The following is a 21,333-nucleotide window of genomic DNA, read 5'->3' as shown; positions in this document are numbered from 1 at the left end:
TTTGTTCTTAATATGGCAGAAATCAGGTAGGTTTCTTGGAGCTGACCAAATCTTTGACCTTTGAACGTATCCCTACAACAGCCCTTTAAAACATTTTTGTACAGAATTTCAAGAAATCTGAAAATTGGGTATTTTAAAACATTTAACTGTGACCATTCAGTTGAAATTGAGCAGGGCTTTAACTGGGTGATCCAGTCCCATCTTAAAACAATATTTCAGGCCGTCTGAACAAGGCTCAGGCCAACAAATGTGTCAGATGTAATGCAGACAATGTGATGCAACTGGAGTCGATGTGGGTGAAAAACATTATATATAGGTCTCTTGAATATAGAATGAAAATGCTAAAAGGTCCTTGGATTAATGAATAAACGGTGCAGAAAAATGATAAATTATTGTAGTATATACTGTGCTTTGTATGTGGTTCACAGGTAAAAACATTTACCAGTCCAACAGATGATAAGAAACAGGTCAGTCTGAAGAACTGGATTTCAAAGATCTTTAACCCACAATAGTTTTGAAAACCAAGCACTCAAAGTCTGTGTCCAAATAGTGGATTTTTCAGAGTGAATTTACCTGCTTTCACCAACAAAATCTTAATCAGCCTTTGATTTAATGTTATGTGCATATCAATCATTTCTTGTCCTCACTGGATACAAGACATGATGAGAGAGCGTGAACATCAGCAGCTCATTTAGTGCAATTCATTGACCTGTCAGGACTGTGTTACCGCCAACCTTTGTCACATTTCTCTCATGCTTCTTCACATGACTGGCACCAGCTTACCTTTCCCTGACATTGTCACAGCACGGTATGGCACAGCACAAATAGTACACACTATTTGTGAGGCCTCATTTATTCATTCAAAGGTAAATGCACTGGCTGAGATTTGTGCCAATGAAATGCTCGACTGGAAACTTTCTCACCTCCATTGGAACCTGCAGATGAGACCACGGCTCAAGCTGTTCACTCTGCCTGTAAAACACTGACTCTTTAATTTCATAAAAGGGGCCAAAGACGTAGCCGCATCAAAGGACCTCTCCGATCTACTTCTGTGCTACGCTGAGTGTTAGCTTTAAAGAGCTTGTGGAAGTACTAAGCTCAGTGTTGTCAACAGCAGTAGGTGTGACATTCTCAAGTGCAGCACTGCTGACACTGAACACATCCTTACAATGTGCTATGTCTCTGCACCATTAACAAGTCATCCAGTATCACTTGTGGCTCCCGGGTCAAGACAAGTGAGTCAGTGAAAATGAGCTGAATGGGCCGGGGTTAGGAGGTGAAGCCGCAAGTGGCTGATCTATATAAAGAGAGGCGCTGAGAGCCTCCCTCGCTGCACCCACTGTGGCATAAAATGCTGTTGATGAACTAACGGCAGAAGTCAGTGGTGTCGTCTCACACGTGCACACGGAGGTCAGAATTAGAAGAGTTATTGTTAACCGATGGAGCAGATGCTGTTGTTGAAAACGTCTCTCCCTCAGCTCTTCTCAGTTTCTGATCCGAGCAGTGGCGGCAGCTACCGTGACAGGAATGGCAGGCCTTTGCCGCATTGGCTGAGCGCTGGGATCAGACACCTATAAATAGACTAACCTCCTGTAACACAATGGATGTGGACAAATGGTCAATTCACAAGCAGCCCCAAGTGAGAGCAAGAGGGGGAAATGGCTTTCTCTTCTGTCTGTAATCTGTAATATCTAAAGACAGATGATGTTTATTCAGAAACACACAAGCACAACATAAGGAGGTAAAGTAGAAGTGAAAGACAATGGTTATAATATTTAATATTCTGTGACAAAATCTCTACAGGGAATGCTAATAAAACATCTGTTAGCAGACATCAATATCATATCCAGCGTTACAGCATCATGTGAAAAGAAACAAATGAAAAAGAACAGAAAAATAAAACAGGATGGGAAACCTTTGTTGTGGAGATTCCTTTCGAGGCCCGTGGAAAACTTGTGCAATCTGTAGCATAGAGTGCTTTTTGTTCAGTGACCAATGGATCTATCTGCTTGGCTTAAATACATTCAGGAAGATTTTTACATCTAAAGATCCACAGAGGATTCAGAAAGTTGAAGAAACGTCTTCCTATTGAGCGCCTACTGTTAAAGTGTGGCACGTCATCTGTGTATAATCTAAAAACATGACCAAAAAAAAAGTTTTATTTCCATAAATCAAATTATGATATTTTGTATAGAAATAAAATCAGCTTAGTCAAGTGCAAGCACCTGGACAATGAGCCAAATATTTGGATGGATTTTGTCTTTTAAGGTCAGACTGGCTGTTTAACTTGCCAAGAGCGCCCTAATGAACGAAAGAGAGATTTTTACTGTGCAAATCGATAACAGATGAAAGAAAGGAGAGGTTATTCACGTGCTTCGTTGTAGAATCGTGGAATTAAAATATAACCCAAATGAGGCAGAAGCAGAAGACAACACTCCGTTTCGTTTCAGATATACATTTCCATGCCGTTTACGAATCAGAAAAAGAAAACAAAAACAAAGATTATTTTCATCTTCACCTTGAACAGTTTTGGGTTATATACAATATAAGGGACATTGTACAAAAAGAAATGCTCAAGTACTATGTTGTAAGCTTCAAACATGATCTTTTTTCTTTTGTTTTTTACCCTCCTGTCATATAGTTCAGCACTGAGGTTTCGCCTTTGACAGATGGAAGTGCATACACGAGTTGGATCCAGATACAATCACTCACTTGATAAAGGATGTTTGGACATGTTAAAAGAATACTCATTGGACATTCAAGAGGACACATAATCACTTTTTTCTTTAACAAAAATAGACACGGCTTATCCAGCCTTGAAATTCCTTCTCAATATATATAAAATTATGTCTTGTCTATTTACAGTCAGATAGCGTTCTGAAGGATTAGAAAGTCCTGCTGAGGATTGTGGGTAGTGCAGTTTTAGTGTCGACCTATCTGAGGGCAGACAGTCATCTGGTGTGTGGTTCTACAGGGCAGGGAGGGTGCATTTATTTCGTTTTTGTGTGTGCTCCAGCCAAGTCCTGTCACCGTGACTGACCGCAGTCTCGACAGAAGACTGAGGTCAGCGGAGGATGATTGTAAGCAGCTGAGAATGATTGTGTGTTGACATGTTGGCGCAGGAGGAGGAGAGGAGCCGGAAACGCTTTTCGATCTGCAGTACTCTCCTGCCCTGGTCTGTGGCTACTGTGGAGGGGGCTGAGTGTGGAAAGGAGCTAGATGCATTAATACTGCTGTGAAATTCTGCCATTTTCACTGGAGGCTGACATTGTAAATATGTTGGCATTGACTTGTAAGCTAAAGTTGCTACGGCTGTGCTTATCTATCATAGTCACTACTGTCTGGAACTAGCAAAACCCACCGAGTTAGGTCTAAATTTGAGAGCTCATAACCCCGATTTTGTTTTTGAGGAAGAAGTCGAATTCAATACTAAACCCTTATCAGAGCACATACTCACATATATCTCAAAAAACCCTGCTCAAAAGATTGTTACATATGGCATTTTGTTGACCTTTATTGATTGGGGTCAGTTCGTAGAGAAAATGAACCTGATTCTCATGACATCTATTTATTTCTGTCGTTGTATCTCTGCTCTGACGGCTGCGGTTGTTTTCCTCCGTGGGTTTGTCAGGCCTAACTGAAGTGTGGCAGTGTTTCATCATAAGTTGGTGACATTCTCACTGGCTCTCTGCTCCCTTCGATCCCTTTTCAAAGATGAATTTTCTCTGTCCATGCTGGGCATGTGGCTCTGCTCTCTCCCTCTCAAACAGATGATTGGTCCCATACCTGTGGGACAAAGTTAAAAACAATATAATTGAAATATGTTAAATGAAAACTGGAACCAAAACATACAATAATAAAACAAAGAGTCTACAGCCACGATAACATGTCTTTGACATGCTAGCCTGCTTAGCCTACTGCTAACATTTGCTCATAAACACTGATGCAAAGTACAGCTGAGGCTGAAAAGAATGTCAGTAGTTTTGTAGACAAACAGAAATTTTGACCTGATTGAGGCGCTGGATTAAAAAGTCTGAGTTATTAAAATGTATCCTCGAGGGTCCTTGAATATCCGTAGCAAATTTCACAGCAATCCACCCAATGGCTGTCGGTTTGCCTCAAAACCAGCAACGTCAGCCGGCTGGCAGCACTACATCAAAGGTCCCCCGTATTCCCTCTCTAGGCACCATAAATACATGTAGCCAATTTATTGACAATCCATCAAATAATTGTCAAAACATGTCACAAAAAACAAAGGTGGGGTCACAATCAAGTCATCAGAATGTATCTTCCAGGGATCACGAATGTCTTGTCAAAATTTCACGGCTATTCAACCAAGAGATGTTTGCATATTTCAGTCTGGACGGAAAAGGTCGATCGAATGTCTGAGTTTTGTCCCCATCACTGTCATTGAGAGGTAACAGTAGGGCATCAACTGCATACAGGAAGTGCAGAACAGTAAAAATCAAGAAAAATGACTGACAAACCTTGTTAACAGGGTTTATGGGCGTACGGCCAGAGCCAGTATGAAGCCTCTGGCGCTCTTCGAATCGCCCGGGGGACCTCTCCCTACGAACGTCCATCATCCGGCCGGGAGAGCGGTCCATTCGGGGGTCTGCCATGGCCCTGCCCGGGGAGCGCTCTAACCGGGGGTCAGCCATTGCTCTGCCTGGAGACCCCACTATCCGACTCTCCAGCATCCTGCCAGGAGACTTCTCTCTCTCCAGCGGACGACTGGGGGACTTGTCCCGCCGAAACTCCGTGCGAGCTTCTCGGTAGCGGTGAGGTGTTCCAGGATCTCCGTGAACTAGAGGATTGGCTGCCAGCCTTTTAGAGATGTGCTCATTGTAGGAAGGAGGGCCACGCTTGTTAGGGCTGATAGGGAAGAACCGTGGCGTACAGACGGAGGAGAGCATTGGTCAAAGGAAAAGGGATTTTGTGATCGGGTCATGGGCTTTGCTGGGCACCGTCAGGTCAGTCAGCAGAAGTGGAGAGGATGATGGACTCACAATCAAGCTCATGTGATGAGCTGCAGCGCACTGTTATTCATAATTAGAAGATACTGAGCCCACCTACTCATTTTGCTTTTCTAAATGAGAATAGAGTGACTAAAGAGCAAAGCTTTGACTGGCTTACAAAGCCACGTTTCAAATCAGCGCAGTGAGTAATAACGGCTCAGTTGTTAGTGAGCTTCAAACTGTAATAGACCAGTCTCAGGGCGTAAAAGCAGGGAGTCAGACTTTATTCAACACTTTCCTTTCCACAGTACATTTGACAGGAGGCATTTTAAAAAGTCATTTGAATTTAAAAAGGCATATCTCAGGATTTGTTACAGATAAAAAATGAACTCTTCCTCCTGTAAAGAGCAGAATGAGTGTGTTATGCTCCTGTTTTATAACTAGATCAAACACAAAGGCCACAATTTAACCATCACCACCTGATGCCAACCTGTGCCCAGCAGTGCCAGCTCATCCCATTGACCCTTCGACAACACCAGTGTAGATCAGACGTCACCAAAAAATAAACGAATGAATAAATAAAATGCTCAAGTAAACTGCAAAATAAATAAAATGCACATTTATGTACCAACATGCAAATAACGCAGGTGTCAATCAAACCTTGACGGGATGTCCGAAATTCTTGATTTGCCAATTAAATACAGAATGAATTCAGAGTTATGGATTAGGGGTACAGCTTATTTGTGCATTCTGTTAATTCATTCATTCATTTATGTATTTGAGGAAAGAGACATAAGTGTCACCTGAAGCAGGTTGAACAAATAGTGTTCGTCCTCACCTGCGTCCGGAGCCGTTCCGCTGCAGCTCTCCTGGACCCTCTTGGTTCTGGACCAGGTTGCCCTTGCAGCAAATGACCCGCAGTTTGTTCTGGTAGGAAGAGGCCAGGTAGATGGCACCAGAGGAGATGGCTGGGCCAAGGTAGCGTGGGTTTGGGATGTCCAGGTGTGCATATGAGTGGGGCCTTGAAAGAGATGAGAACATCAGACAGTTTATGCTTTGAAACAGCAGTGACTGAAATGGATGATTCTCACTGAGGTGGTTACTGAGCCCTGGCAGTAATGGGAAATTAACAGTTCAATCACTATAATATGTAATGACGCTAAGCAAAGATCCATAAAATGATGATGATGGTTACTGGGAAAAAACAAATTAGTCTAAACCCTGAAAAACTGATGCTCTGGTACTGACAAAGGCAGAAGGCAATCTTACCCCAAAGCAGCGTGTCCCAGAATTTCAATAACGTCCAGAGAGTTGAAGTAGGTCACGAACAGATAGGGTTCTCTGTAGGCTGAATACCAAAAACCCATTTAAGATCATGTTAGAAATATCATAAATTGACCATTAAAGAAAGAAAGAAAGAAAGACAATTTGAAAGTGACATGGAAGAAATTCTGATTGGCACTAACCAAATGAGAGAGGCAGACGGCTCCATTTGATATCGTCACTTCTACTCCTGCGGCCGTACGCGTCCACAAACACACCAAACTCTGCAAGAAGAGTTCCACATATCATATGCAAACGTTGATAATGAGTGAAGATTTTCTCCAGATTGGTTCCTTCACTAGTCCTGGTGTTTACGTGCTCAACTGCATACACAACATACTGTACATGTGTGCCCACACAGACAGAAAATAAACATCTAACCATGGAAACAGAGCAGGTATTCGTCTTTCTGTGGAGCCGTGGTGACCTGGATGATGGAGATGGGGAAGCTGTGGGAGGATGCAGCGAAGACGGCTGAAGCTAGCGTCACGTCATTTTTATCCAGGAACTCTGTAGAGAGAAATCACATCAGCTCGTTCAGGTGTGAATGTCGAAAGCGCCCAGCGACAGAAGCACAAACGTGTAGACTTGCTTCGAACACCGTCTGGTTGACAGGAAACATCATTTTAAAAAGTAATATCAGCACAGGATGCGTACAAATAATCACAGTGGTGGGCGGCCTACCTTCCAGCACATACTGCTTCATCTCAATCTCATAGAACTTGTTGGTGCCGATGATGATGCTGTAGCCAGTGAAGTGGATACAGCTGCAGGGCTCCGATGTCTCGATCTCCTGCATATACAAACCAAAGTTTGTTTCCAAATCCATAACTTCCTGAAGCAAAACAGAACATCTCCTTTGCTAAAACTTTGCTCCATCTTCATGACGATATCATTCAGCTATCAATATTTAAGGCCCACTCACCTTTCTGATGCAAAACTTGTTCAGGCTTTCATTATGTCTCAGAATTGTAATCTTATTGGGCATAGCAGCACAGATACAGGTCCCATTATCGATCTGTACAGAAAGAACAGCACTGCAGTCAGTAAGAGCACGCTGCTTGCCATTAGTGTGATGTTAAGCTCATTAAATGGCTGAACAGTGGAAGTCGAAGGACTCTCCTCTGTGTAAGTGACAACAACCTGACCCACCTTTCCAGAGGAGAAGAGGTGGCATCCTTTGACAGTCTCAAAGATGAAGGGATTGAGGTCAGGCTGAGCTGGGAGATGGGACTGAGACAAAGACTGTTTCACCTTCTTGATCTCCACCAGACACAAGGCCCTGTCCTCTCCTGGATGACACAACAAACACACCACGTACGATCAGGAACGCAAGCAATATCCTGTTTACTTCAGTGCATTCACACACACACACGCACAAACACACGACTGTTACCAGCTAAAGGTCTATTTAAGACTGAACCATAATATGATCCTACTTGTCTAGAGTAAGCTATACTAGCTATAATGTAATAAAAGGACTAAATTACTGATTTCTGATTGAGTACAATGGCCTCCATGTAATATCATGCACTGACCAGTGATCATCAGCAGCTTATCAAGCTCCTTCAGGATCTGGATCTGGAAGACCGAGGTCAGCCCGGGGATGTGGGTCAAAGAGTTCTTTATGACGTTTAGAGCATATAAACCCTCCTCAGAGCCGACCAACACAATCTGAGGGAAAGGATTCATAAGAGCTTAACATATGAAACGTGCAGCAGAGTAACAAAAGCATAAAAAGGCAACTTCATCATGATCCTGTTGATGGTGCAGGGCTTGTCCTCGTACCTGGTCAGTGAGAGGCAGGGTGCAGTTGATGTCCAAGCGGTCGTCACCCTCCAGCTTCAGCAGAGAATTACCCAGAAGTTTCTATTAAGACAAGATTCAGAGAGAGAGAGAGAGAGAGAGAGAGAGAGAGAGAGAGAGAGAGAGAGAGAGAGAGAGAGAGACGGAGCAGAGGGAGGGGCAGGTTAGGCAGATCGTCCACAAATCAGCTGCTTCAGAGCAACAAAATGTGAACCTGCAAGGATGACAGCCAGAGGGCCGTTGAATGAGTTAATTCATCCTTCACTATTAATAAATTAAATTCAGATGTAAGCTGGGATGTCTGAACCAGTTAACTGACACAAAAAAAGGATCTCAAATAGGGCAGACTTAATTTTTTTAATGTTGTCTTAACACAAACAACCCCAAATAAATAAAACCATTTCTAAATACAGTACAATGCACAATAAACTTAAAAATAAAAAAATAACCTAAATTACAATATCAAATCAAAGAGTGCCTAAATAAGACATGGAACTGAGCGAGCATTCGATGCAAACTTTTGGTGCTCGAGAGTTCCCGATGCTCAGGGCTGCGGACACAGTTCGGTCAGCATGTTTAAGATGTGCAACTGTTTTCTGGGCGATGGAAAGTAGTTTAGTTCATAAAGTGTCTTTTTTAGGTTATTATCAGTGTTCAAAGCTTCATGGATGCTGTTCACCTCAGGCTATACAGTATGGATGACCATTTTATTCCAGACAGCTAATTCTGATTAAGTGCTGCAGTGTGAAATTGACCAATTGAGTCGAAACAGGGTGAGACTAAAAATGCACACACCATGTGGCCAAAAGTATGTAGACAACATCCACATACTTGAACATACTTTTTGTCTGGAGCTGTTTCCAATAAAGGAAAACATTAATGCTTGAGATATTTTTGAGAATAACGTGATTCAAACATTGTGACAGCAGTCTGGACAAGGCTTTTTGGATCACACTTATCCAGGCCATCACTTATTTTCACTGCTACCATCGTGGCAGAGATTGTAGCATCAAGGCATACCTCACTCATTTTAAAGAGGCTTTCACCCTCAGGAAGTAAGAGTTTTCAGCTCTCTGTAGGGCACAGGGGCAGGTCGCTACTAGCCCACTGTGATATTCATTTTCATGTACTAGTTTACACTGCAACACTATAGAGCATGTGTAATTCGGTGTGATAGCGACTGTATACTGTGTATATACATGTTGATTAGATTGCAGCCAGGACACAAATTTTTCATTATACTGAAATGAACTGGTGGTATTTTAATAAATATGACAATAAATTCCTTGAATCCTGTCACAGCATCACAATGCCCTTGTGCACAAAGCAAGGTCCATAAAGAAATGGCTTCCCCAGTTACTTACTTTACTTGTCTGGCTTGCAACGAGCCCTGACATCAACCCGATTAAACAACTTTGGGACGAATTGGAGAAAATCTTTCCCAGAAAGACTTTTAGCCATGTTGTGTATTTTGCTGTGTAGCAAAAAGCTGTCCTTTAAAAGCATATTCAAATAGGTAATAAAATTATCAAGGGAGGGATAACACTGACGCTGACATACGGTTCTGAGAAACGTGCCACTATTCCCGGGTTCATTTACCACAGAATTTAAGTAGAATGAGGAACCGCTTCCAAAACAGCAATAAACACACAAACACCAACAGCAGAAGCCTGCAGACTGAAGGTAAGCTTAGGTTGCTAAAGGAGTGTCTGTCACGCTTCAGTGAAGGGGGCTCCAGCAGTGCACGGCCGTTGCAGAAGCATGCATGATGACATAGCATGTGACACCAGGCCAGAGGTGCATAGCAGTGACTATTCACATCCATGCACTATGCAAGTTTATGAGTGTGTGATATAACTGATGTGCATGTGTGATCACTGAATGGAGCTGTGTTTCACAGGGCTTTCCGTGTTCCAGCTCCTTCCATGGAACATATTCAATAACTCAGCCTGGGACTGCGTTGACCTGCACTGAACAGCATCAGTGTTGTGTGCGTTGATGTGTACAGCTACTGCATGCTCAGCCGGTCGGCCACCTGAAGCCCAAGCATTCATGCAGCTACTTACTGTACCTGAACCAGAGGGGAAAGGTTCTTCTGTCTTTTAGAAACACCTGCCTATAATATGATCCACACAACCAAGTTGAATGGAGATACAAACGCACAGTATAGTCACATCAACAAAGACGATGACAACACACAAATAGGAGACGTGGATGTTGAGAACATGCAGAGAGAAAGAAGAGGGAGGGAGAGAAAAAGAAGTGAAGGCACTGGCTCGATGTTTAATGGAGGCATTCAATATATTTTACCCATTTTTCACCTCATACAATACAGCCACCCTTGGGTAAAATTACTACTTGAAATGTGAATAATAAGTGAGTTTTTCTTGTATAAAAGGGACACTGGGCTGACTTTCTTATATATCCGACAGGCAAACTCAGATTTTGAACCCAATCAGGCCTGACATAAGCAGAAAAATACAAAACACACGCACACATACACACACAATACTTACAGCATCAGCATCCACTTTGTCTCGCGATCCACGGCTACCAGCCACCACAGACTCCAGTACAGCCACCCAGCGCTGCTTGTCAGGGAAGCTGGGAGCCATGAAGTAGAGGGACTGGCCTGGCCAGCAGGTGGTGTAGGGATGTGACTCCAGCTTCAGCACATAGGGGATGTCTGCGTACACACACAGAAAGATTGACTGGTTGGCTATCTTACAAACAGCTTAATTCCACGGCTGAGCAGAACTGTCAACATTTTGTTGTATTTTGAATACTTTGTATTGATGGGAATTGCAGATCCAGTTAAAATTTTGGGGAGAGGATGATACACTTAAAATCCTACAACGGGCTGAGTGCAGCAGGATTATCTGGTATTGATCCAGTACCTGACTTGGCAGTGTTGATGAGTTCAGAGGCTCCAACAGCTCCATGAACAGTCACCTCTCCATCAGGCAGACAGAGCTCAAACTCCTCCTCAACCTTTATACAGTCTGGAAGACATTATTTAACATTTTTGTTCATACTGGCAACTGCTGTACTGATCAACACGGTAACCCAGAAGTTTAACATTTATTGTTCTATTACCAGTGAAAATACAGCCATTCAAAAAAAAGCACCAACCTTCTCGTGGCTCATTATCATAGATGGAGACTTTGGTTCCATCCAGCACCACATACTTCCTCTCCCAGCCCTGCTGGCCTCGTTTGCCATTTCTGTGTGAGCAAACACACAAAAGCACACTTCTGTCAAAGCTGTGCAAAAACATATAAAACATGGCCACTGTATGGTAGCAAGCAACTGAGGTCAGAGGTTACCTAGGCTGCTTCATCCACCCCTCCAAGCGAACATGCCCACTGGCCTCTTTGACCTGCAGCGCAGGAGAGTTTGCCTTTTCTCGGCACAAAGCCTCTGAAAAGTGAGTGGCATACTCAGCTGGCAGGCCGCAGGTGGCCGGAAGACATGGTGAGCATTTAGGGTGACACAGGGTGTGACATTCTATAATACAACAAGAAAGGGGGGGTGAAAAAAAATGCTAATTTGAGTTTATTGAATAGGTCTTTATATGCAGAGTATAGAGCGTTCGGGGTTAACATAGCAAAAATGCACAAACAACTATCATCAATTCTATTACTGTTATCACAACAACTGACAATGACAAGAGGAAGGCTACTGTGCTTTTCACAGCATCATGCGTGCCCTGTGCGCTTTGGGAATATAAAACAGCATATTTTTCTTTTCTAGGACTCATAACGGTAGGGATTTTAATGACAGCCAAAACAAGAGAAATCTGATTCCAACTTCAGAGACTAATCTTCATATTCAGCGGCAGTGCGGGAAACAAACCTAGACAAGTGGCAGCCTGTCGTCCAAAATGCACAGTGTCCAGGCAGACGGCACACTTGGCAGCCCTCATGTTGAGGCCCACAGTGAAACGATGAGGGATGTTGTGGTGCATTCTTTCTTTCACACGACGACCAAACTCTGCAATGCAAAAAGGGAAGAAGAGGAGCAGGGATAGGCGTTACTGACAAAGAAATTGGACACCATGATAATTTTGTTAAATCACTACAGAAGTCAGCAGGAAGTTCATGAGATTTGTTTTTTTCAAGCAACATGGGGGCAATTTGAGTAATGAATAAATTATTTCTAAGAGCAGGTTTTAGGCATCTCAATGTTCAGGTATATAGTCAGTCAGAGTCAGATTATGCATGCCAATGAGCATGGGATGCATTAAAATGCTTCTGTTTGAAAAGCTCCATATCCAACCATATGCTATCTAAATCACGCCTCCAGGAACAATGCTAACAAAACAATAAGCACATCACGTCAAACCTGACTTTAAAGAATAAAGTCTTTCTTCAAGTTACAGTCAGCTTGATGACGCCACAATGAGACACATGTACAGTTTGATATAAGCATGTGTGTATACAGCATGACATGCATGTAGATGAGCTCATGCATGTGAGAAGACACCTTGTGTTGACTGCTAACTTACTTTCAAAGGTGACCCTCCTCTTTTCTGTGAGGAGCAAGAGGAAAGAGACAGAAAGGAGAGAGCAGTCTAACGACAGCTACGTGACAGTAAAGGAACACGGACAGTCAGGAGCCTGAATCACAAAGCAAGCTCCTCTCAGTCAGCCGACTGTTATCTAAACACCTGCTAAAACAGTGTTTTATTTGGAGATGGGCTGTTTACACATTTTGATATGATCCACTGATCCTGCTACACCGCTAGGATATATGCAGCAAAGATTCAGTTTCCATGGTGATCATCCTCATAAAAAGGGTAGTTTAGCTTTATGATAGCAATAAGCTTGGATTAAAACCAGTGTTACCTGGCTAATCCACTATTCTTACTTTGTGAGACAGACCCAAGCAGGATTACAATGTTGGTTGGATAAATGCACACTGAATAAAAACAGTTTGTGTGGTGTTGTGTTTTTTAACTTCAGTCCATGTCCCTGGTTGGAGCGAAATCCAGGTTTAACATGTACTGAAAACAGTTATCCAGTTTTATTTAACATTGTAACCCTGCTTTATGAGACAGGCCATACAGAGAACACACACATAAACACACCACATAAACAAAATAAGTGAACCGAGAGTCCATTTGTGTTGACAGTGATAGCATAAGGTGAGGACTTCCTGTGGGGGGGAACACCAGCTTCAAAACAGGAGGTCCTGGGTTGAAATTCAGGTTGGTAGGCTGGAGCCAGCAGCGAGTGAGTTTCCCTGTGTGTTTGTTTGCTAGTCCGTGTGTATGTGACTGACCTTCAGGTGTGGAGGTCTCCTTGCAGCGGGTGGAGGGATTGAGCAAGCTGCTGGCGTTGGGCTGATGCTCTGGAGATTTAACAATGGCTGACATGAGGATTTGATGTCGAGCCTGGGCTGGCGTGGAGGGAGCCACATGTTCCTGGGCTTTGAAATGAGCTGCTGTGTCGCCATAAACAAATAAAACGTCCTAGTGTTAGATAAATAACAGCTAATAAACTCAAAAAAATCTGTCTCCATTACCAGAAAAATCAACAGATTCTGAAATGAATCTCATAGGACCTGGCAGGTGTAGGTAATAGAGCAGGATGCTGCCATGGCAACTCTGTGAAAATTTGTCTGGGAACAGATAAGGGAGGAGGCACGACACAGGATTTCCTGAGATGACTTAGGTTGTCATTTCTCATCTCAGATGGCCAAACCAACTGTATGCTGGTATGAGTTCTGATTAAAACACATGATTTCCAGAGTTAATTCAACACCTCTGACTCTGAGTCAACAACCATTACCCACACTATGCCCCTCTCTATGGATGGACGGTAATCCAGCTTCAGAGGATCATCTCATTCCTTGCTGCCGAAGAATTCAATAAGATACAAAGCTTGTCTCACATCTGGTGCAGTAACTGTGCTGTCTGACTCGAGGACCTACCCTCTTCTCTGAGGGATCGCAGCTCTATTCTCATCTTCTGCAGAGCCTCTTCCAGCTCTGCACACCTTGAGCGTTCCTTCTCCAAAGCCAGTTTCATGTCACCGTACTGGAGGGGAACCGCTGGCTGGGCCTGTGGAGCCAGCGCCCCGTTAGTCGTGGTACCTACATCCTCCCGCCGCCGCCCGAATATACCCTGTTCGCAAAGGGAAGGTTTTACTATACAGATCAAAACAATACACACATTTTTTCTTCTTTTTTTCTTAGATAGGAGCTGTTTAGCAATTTAATCTGGCTTAAAGGTCCCCAGACCTTCTTTTTCTTTGTGGGCTGGTCCATTTTGGCCTGGAGGAAGTCAATGAGTTTGGTCTGCTGGGAGATGGTCCCCTCCATTTTCACCTTCTCATGGGAGTAGACAGCCTGCAGGAAGGAAAACAGATTTTCAGAGAAGGAAATACCTCTGAATACAACATTAAAAGAATTCCCTTTGAGAGCACATGAATTAGGATTCCTCTTTCCTCTGTCCCCAAGATACCTTGTTACTTGCCAACATTATTCGCTCTATTGTTACGTCTAACTAGGACTCTTTTTCTCCCTAGAGACGGCTGTGTTTCATCAAATTGCAAAGCTATTGTACTGAGCACCTGTATATTCTCCAGCTGGTACTCCAGATCGGTCCTCTCGGTCTTGAGCATGTCTGTCTGGTCGAGGGCATCCTGCAGGCCTTGGGTCAGACGGAATATGTGGCTCTTCTGGAGGTCCATCTGCTGCTGCAGCTTCCCCTGCTGTGGGGACACCAGCACACAGATATTTATATTAGGAAATCTGATTTAAAAATCAGGCACATTTCAGAGTGGTAGCAAATATAATCAAATCAATTAAGAGAAGATGTGTCTCAAACAAACCAAACAGATTTTTGCCAGATGTTTAAAGAAATGTATGTTACATGAAAGTATTTCAAATATATTTCTTTGAACAGTCGGCTTGGTTTTGTGTTTTTGAATGAGTCAGTTATAGGGGACAAGTCCATCACATAAATGTAACTTAAATCTAATGAATACAGATGTGTGTTTTATTATTTCTACCTCTTCCATCAGCCTCTGTTTCAGCTCTCTCTCCGTCTCCAGTTTCTGCTGTAAGCTGCGGGCATTCATCTCCAGCATGGCGTGTTTCTTCTCCAGATCATTGAGCTGTGAGAGCATGTTAAATTGTCACAATTAAAAGTTGAATTCCACAAACACAGAATGTATTTAAAGACATATTTGTTGTTTAACTTAAGGGGGTTATAGTTGGACCATAAGTAAGACGCTTAAGTAAGTAACTCACAGTATCAGACAGACTTTCAGCCTTCAGTCTCTGCTCCTTCAAGGCCTGCTGTAAAGCCAGTATCTCAGCCTTGTGCTCTTTGACTGCCAGCTCCACTGCCTGGCGAGACTCAGAGCTGCGCTGGTCTGCACGCAGCCTGTGACCAGCATAATAACAAGTCTTACAACAGCAACACATTTTAATGCATATATGGAACGGCATACTGCAGTCAGTCTCGTGTATAATGACAGTGTAAGTACACAGTGTTCATGCTTGTATGTTACCTGTTCTGCTTCTCATTGTCCAACAGTCTCTGCAGGTCTCTCGTGCGTCTCTCGGCTTGGCTTTTTTCATCCTCCAGGGCACCTCTCCAAGCCTCCCACTGCCTCTCCTTCTCCAGCAACTCGTCATTTAGGGACTCCAGCTCCACCACCTGCTCCTCCAGCATGCTGCATGTGGTCTTCAATGTCTCAATGTTCTGGAATGATAAACGAAAGAGCAGACCGAAGAGAACATCTTTCACAGCTTTTGGGAAAAAACACGTGACTGTTGTCTCGCCGGCATTTTCATGGACAGCACGCAGTTTCTGTATAATGAGGTTTAAACATTCATCACATCTTTGGTCTGTAACATGAGGATAAATAACAAGAAACACAAGTTGACTTATTACAGTCTGACGTCTAGCTGAAACATAACACACTGAAAAAAATGTAATTGTCCACAATAGCTTTAACATTTCCACTATGTCTACCAATACTGCAGGAGAGCTTGAAAGAGCTTTCAAGCATTGGTGTGTGTGTGTGTGTGTGTGTGTGTGTGTGTGTGTGTGTGTGAGATACCTGTTTCTGGTTGTTGAGGTGCATCTCGCGGTCAGCCACCTCCCTCCTCAGCCTGTCCACTTCCTGGCTGAGCTGCAGCTGGTCCTCCCGCTCATCTGACGCCTCATCAAGCTGCTTGGACAGGTAGAAGTTCTGGCGGTTCAACTCGGCATTCTCCTGACTCAGCTGTGTTAGCTGTTCCTCCAGGTCAGTGATCACCTGAGGCAAAACAGACAGGTACAGCGAGGTGTTAGCCTTGCTTCTGGAAGTGAACAGATATGACAGTATTTTTTTGGTTCTGGACACAAGAGCCAGGGAGAGAGGATCATATCAAGTAACAGAACTGGCCTACTAAAGGTTTACAGCTTGACAAGGACACTAATTAATGTGTGCACTGATAGTGAAGTTGCTTCCAAAATCCCACCCAAGAGACTTATGTTTGCCATGTAGGAATTAGGAAAAGTATATTAAACGAAATGAGCCAAACATCAAATTGCACCTCATAGCTATTTGAAAGTTGAAGGAGGTGATTTGTTGAACGTTGTGCATTATATTATTGTTACATGTAGGTGTTCTTAATGTCATCCATTTATGTACAGTAAATGTGTTAATGTAAAAAAATGTGTATGTATGTAAGTGTTTGGGCAAGGTTGGAAATTGCCCTCTGAAAGCAAGCTGTGCTTCTGTCTTTCACAAGTACTTGATTCAGCTGACTGTATTACTACATTATGAGCTTTAGAGTTGAACATGAATCACTATACATTCAAAGGCCTTTTGAAACCTTCTGAAAATTGTTCTGCTGCTGCTGAAAGCAGAGACAAAAGGCTGTGGCAGCACTTACTGAGCAGCTGTCTCTCAAGGCGTCAAACTTGCGCTGAATTTCATCTCTGTGATTCTGTGAGAAACAAGAGCAAATGAATAGCAAAAATACAAACACAACAGACTGCTACATTAAATGAAGAATGATGTGAAGCTGACAGCGTTATTTAAATTTGTTTTTCTTTGGACTGCATGCATAATACAGATTGCCTATATCTAAATACATTTGTTCTGAACGTATGTGCACCTGTGTTTTTATGAGTGACTCTGATTGCACACATATGTGCTTGCACATTTGCCTTACCCTGAGGGCGGTGATCTCCTCCTCAGCCTCTGCGGTGGTCTCCTCCAGCTCAGTCTTTGCTTGTTGCAGCTGGCTCTCCAGGGCGAGACGCGCAGCCTGCAAGCTGCTAATCTGGGACTCGCGCTCCTGCAGGGAAAGGGTCAACTCTGACACCTGTCTCTTGATCTCCAGCTTCTCTTCCTCGTGTTCTAGGCCCATCTACAAGGAAAGAGGACTCAGGTGAATGCTGTGTGCTGTGTGTGTGTGTATCACAGTGTAAATCAGAAATGAAACAGACTGTTTTTGCAGAATTTTCATCATTTTTTTAACCTGCTCAGAGCACCAGATGGTAGTCGTTTTAGGACATCAGGGTGATTCTGAAATTGGGAGGGAATCTAAAACTGGGTTCAAATCAACATAGACGACTGCTTGAAACCTTTTGTAGGGCCCTATGATTTCCGTGATGCAGAAAACAAGGATGAATCGTGGAATTTGATAATAAAAACAGAATCCTGCAACACACGGAAATAGCAGAAATGGCCAAAATGTGGATACAATTTACAAAAATCAGGGCTTTTCCTGCCATCACAACTCTTTCTTCCACAGTGCCTGAGCCGAGTAAATAAAAAAAAAAGCTGCTATCTTTTGGTGTCTCTCTCTCTCTCTCTCTCTCTCTCTCTCTCTCTCTCTCACACTCACACACACACACACACCCACACATGCGCACAGCCAACCAGACACACGCACACAGACACAAACACACACAGTCATGTCAAAGAGGTCCTCTGAAAGAGAGAGAGGCAGCGCGCTAGCAAGAGCTCCTCACTTCAACAAACTCTCTGAAGTGCAAACACAGCGGCAGATGAAAGACGCAAGCCAGTTGAAGACTTCGCGGCTGTATGCACAGAGTCAGATATTCTCTTGGAGAAAATGAAAAAGCTACGTCTGTCTCTGGTCAAACAACGTAAACAAGGAGCGGCGTTGCCCGAATGTGAAAGTAACCTCCATCAGACCCTCTTACCAGCTTCGTTTGAGCTGTATATGGAGGCTGTCCAATGTTAAAAAATGATGTTGTGTTACATCAAATTCATTGATATTCATAAAATTTTTACTATTTTCTAATTGCTGAAATTTGATTCATCCACTACATGGTGAGACACTCTGATATACATTGATATACATTTGAAAGTTGACTACATATAGGCTACCTTTGCTTTCAATACGTAATTGCAAATTTCAAGATGTTTCAGGAACTTTTTTTTTTTAAATGCAATACAGAAATTTAAGGCCAATTAAAAGAACAAAGTAATGAAACAAAGCTGAAAAGGTATCAAATTAATCTGAAGGTTTTCAGGCTGAATGGGCAGAAAAGAACAGAGACAAAGGGAGAATAATGAGAGGATGTCGGGGGACACAAGTGCAACCGGCAGATACGGAACTGCAGATGCAAACTCTTCTAAGTGCAAAAATTGGACAGCACAAAGAGAGCTAAAAGTGCACAGTGAAAAATAAGACCTCTGGTAATTAGGTTTAAAACTGTCACACATGTTAAGAACTAAAAATAAAATAATCTAAGACCTTTTCAAGCTTTTTAAAAGAGCACATGTACCCTCAGTCTGTGCTGGTAAAGTGTACCAAGTTGAGACACACAAGCGTGCGTTTAGCTTCTCCATAGGTGTCCCACTACCACAGTGATGGAACAAAAGATCTCATCCAAAAGTAGATGTTTGTGTGTGTGAGAGAGGACAGTGCGCATTTGTATGTGAGGGCAAAGAAAGGCCACCAATTAGTGCCAATCTGTGCATCATGTCTCAGTGGGGAAGAGTGTGTGGAGGTAGATATGACATCCAATCAGCAGGCTGTCCACAAACAACATCTGCAGACAGCACAACAGAGAGGTGAGAGCTCTCAAACAGGAGAAAGAGGGGGTGGTGCTTCTCAATTATGTCAAAATGTCTTTTTATGGACTGGGTTTGCATTGGATGCACATATACAGGAGCATATAGATTTTGTTTAGGTTAACGAGTTATCAAACATTCAGTGAGTGTCAAACATGGGAAAAAGGTAAAAGTAACAACCACTTTCTTTGTCTTTAATTAACTTTAATGTATCAATGTTAGACTTCATCGAATCTTGCAGAGAAGAAGAATAAAGCTTTCACAGGGGGGTCAGACTGCAGACCAGAGCTGAGACACAAGTAGCACCTCGCTTGACAGTATATGGGTTTAACCTTGGTCCTCCATTTTAAAGGTAAACTATTCATTGTCCATGCAACGAGGTCTGCTTTATTGTCTTATGGTTGAACATATCCTCACCTATTGTCAGTCAACGCAACTACTCTGTCACAGAGATAACAAATGAGGGCTGTCAGCTCCATTGGATCGGTAGACACAGCCTGCGTGCAACCCCTATGGCAAATTCGTAGAAATGCCATTATAGACCTACAATATTTAATTAGCTGTTTATCTGAAAGGGATCTGAGCTCACCAGCTGATCAGCTGCCTTTATCCCTTTTGTGGAGAGTAATAACAAATGGTTACACTGTGTGCTAGTTAAAGTGAATTACTTAATCTTGAGCTGACAGATTTGAGCCGTGTCTTCCTGCTTGCTTCCTGTTGCCTCACCTCCCGCAGCCTACTCTCCAGCTCCAGCAGCCGGGTCCTCTTGGTCTGCTCCTGCTGACTCATCTTCTCCAGGTGCTCCTCCAGTTTGGCATTCTGGGCCTCCAGCTTGCCTGCCTGAGACTCCAAATAGAACTTTTGCTGCCGAAGCTCTGAGATCATCTCCTCCTGGGCTTTCCTGACAAAAATATACACACAGAGATGCTTGTTACACTGTCTATTTATAAGCAGACATCTTTGAAAAACTTTCGCAGTTTTCAAAACATTTACCTAACATAGAAGCATTTAGAAGTTTAAGTAGACACTAAATTATTCATGTGAGCTAACAAGTCACCTGATGTACTGTAGCTAATACATCTTAGAAAACAAAACCTTGGAAATGTTTGAACATTATACCGACACAAGTATCTTCATATTCCTTAAACAAGCACATTATTAAGTTCAAATTAGTTGTCTGTGTTTAAACCTACAATAAATGATATTTTTGGCCACTTGGGAGAAGTGGACGCATGTTGTGAGCACAACAGTGTCGTCACCTTTTAAGTTGATGTGGCAAACTTGGAGCAAACCACGGAGCAACATCATCATTCATTTGGAGTCATGTTGCTGTCCAACGGATGATTGTAGGTCCAGTACCCACCGGAATAGTTAAGCTACTTAGGTAGTTGCTGTTTGGTGCTGAGCAGGTACTGTACAGTGGGTTTTTAAAGCTTTTCTGCTGAAAACAGTTGCCTGCAGTCTCCAGCTGCCAGAGACAGTGAACCAATACAGTAAATATACGGGTCTGATGGCTAAAACTCACTATCAAGGCCTGTAACAGGTGCAGGTGCAGGTTCAGATAAGTAGGTAAGTAGGCTCACTACTATGAGCAACTTGTTTCACATTGTCATACTTTTTTGTCATTTTCATTTAGATTTGTTGTCATATTATTAATATTTAATATTGGTCATAGCTACACAGTTTACTCACTGGGGAGACAGATCAGCCGTGGTGTATAAAAATGTAAGTGCATGCTAATGAACCAATTGGAGCCTCAAGGAGACAGTCAGTGTGGGTGGGGGTACTCATAAAAGCACAGTGTGGGCAGGTCTAGTTAACTCACATATTCTTCTGGGTGTAGATGCTGCTGTTAGCGGCCAGCTTGTTAGCCTCTGACAGCTCGGCGATGCGCTGCTCCAAGTTCTTCATCTTGGAATCCATAGCATTAATGGTCTGTAGGAAGAGTGAGACAAAATAACACAGTGGAAATCACATCCCTACTAACAGGCTCAAATGCAAGGATGTGTTCCACCTTGATTGATGGCCAAATCCTACTAAGAATCATGGTGCACAGCAGCACAATTTTTTTTAAAGGAAACAGAATTTTGTGCTGCAGTGAAATCCTATTAGAGTCCATTAAGGTGTTGCCTGAATCTTCTACTGTCAATGTCAGATGACTGCTTCTAAAAGCTTCTTAGTGCCTCAATTCT

At 42.9% G+C, this 21,333-nt stretch overlaps 1 protein-coding gene across 4 annotated transcripts in view; it reads right to left on the bottom strand.

Annotated features, from left to right (window-relative positions):
- Positions 1–2,156: 2,156 nt before the first annotated feature.
- Positions 2,157–21,333, bottom strand: part of cita (citron rho-interacting serine/threonine kinase a) — a 37,315-nt gene continuing 18,138 nt past the window's right edge. For 2 of the 4 annotated variants that reach the window (XM_076754052.1, XM_076754024.1), the window contains 28 exons: positions 20,967–21,076; positions 19,868–20,042; positions 17,265–17,462; positions 16,983–17,036; positions 16,163–16,360; positions 15,608–15,801; positions 15,345–15,480; positions 15,104–15,208; positions 14,663–14,803; positions 14,331–14,438; positions 14,022–14,214; positions 13,371–13,532; positions 11,943–12,080; positions 11,414–11,594; positions 11,220–11,311; positions 10,985–11,089; positions 10,604–10,773; positions 8,070–8,150; positions 7,820–7,955; positions 7,434–7,573; positions 7,207–7,299; positions 6,966–7,074; positions 6,663–6,791; positions 6,425–6,505; positions 6,228–6,306; positions 5,797–5,979; positions 4,488–4,875; positions 2,157–3,786 (listed from right to left, as the gene is read on the bottom strand). In XM_076754052.1, coding sequence (XP_076610167.1) covers positions 3,763–3,786; positions 4,488–4,875; positions 5,797–5,979; positions 6,228–6,306; positions 6,425–6,505; positions 6,663–6,791; positions 6,966–7,074; positions 7,207–7,299; positions 7,434–7,573; positions 7,820–7,955; positions 8,070–8,150; positions 10,604–10,773; positions 10,985–11,089; positions 11,220–11,311; positions 11,414–11,594; positions 11,943–12,080; positions 13,371–13,532; positions 14,022–14,214; positions 14,331–14,438; positions 14,663–14,803; positions 15,104–15,208; positions 15,345–15,480; positions 15,608–15,801; positions 16,163–16,360; positions 16,983–17,036; positions 17,265–17,462; positions 19,868–20,042; positions 20,967–21,076 — 3,903 coding nt within the window. In that variant the 3' untranslated portion in view covers positions 2,157–3,762. Of the gene's footprint in view, positions 3,787–4,487; positions 4,876–5,796; positions 5,980–6,227; positions 6,307–6,424; positions 6,506–6,662; positions 6,792–6,965; positions 7,075–7,206; positions 7,300–7,433; positions 7,574–7,819; positions 7,956–8,069; positions 8,151–10,158; positions 10,204–10,603; positions 10,774–10,984; positions 11,090–11,219; positions 11,312–11,413; positions 11,595–11,942; positions 12,081–12,594; positions 12,619–13,370; positions 13,533–14,021; positions 14,215–14,330; positions 14,439–14,662; positions 14,804–15,103; positions 15,209–15,344; positions 15,481–15,607; positions 15,802–16,162; positions 16,361–16,982; positions 17,037–17,264; positions 17,463–19,867; positions 20,043–20,966; positions 21,077–21,333 lie in introns of all 4 variants that reach the window. The other 2 variants (XM_076754045.1, XM_076754035.1) reach the window with 2 other exon arrangements.

Source organism: Chaetodon auriga, chromosome 2 (assembly GCF_051107435.1).
Source record: "Chaetodon auriga isolate fChaAug3 chromosome 2, fChaAug3.hap1, whole genome shotgun sequence".
In the NCBI taxonomy this organism is placed as follows: Eukaryota; Metazoa; Chordata; class Actinopteri; order Chaetodontiformes; family Chaetodontidae; genus Chaetodon; species Chaetodon auriga.
This window is presented reverse-complemented; position numbering and strand designations above follow the sequence as displayed.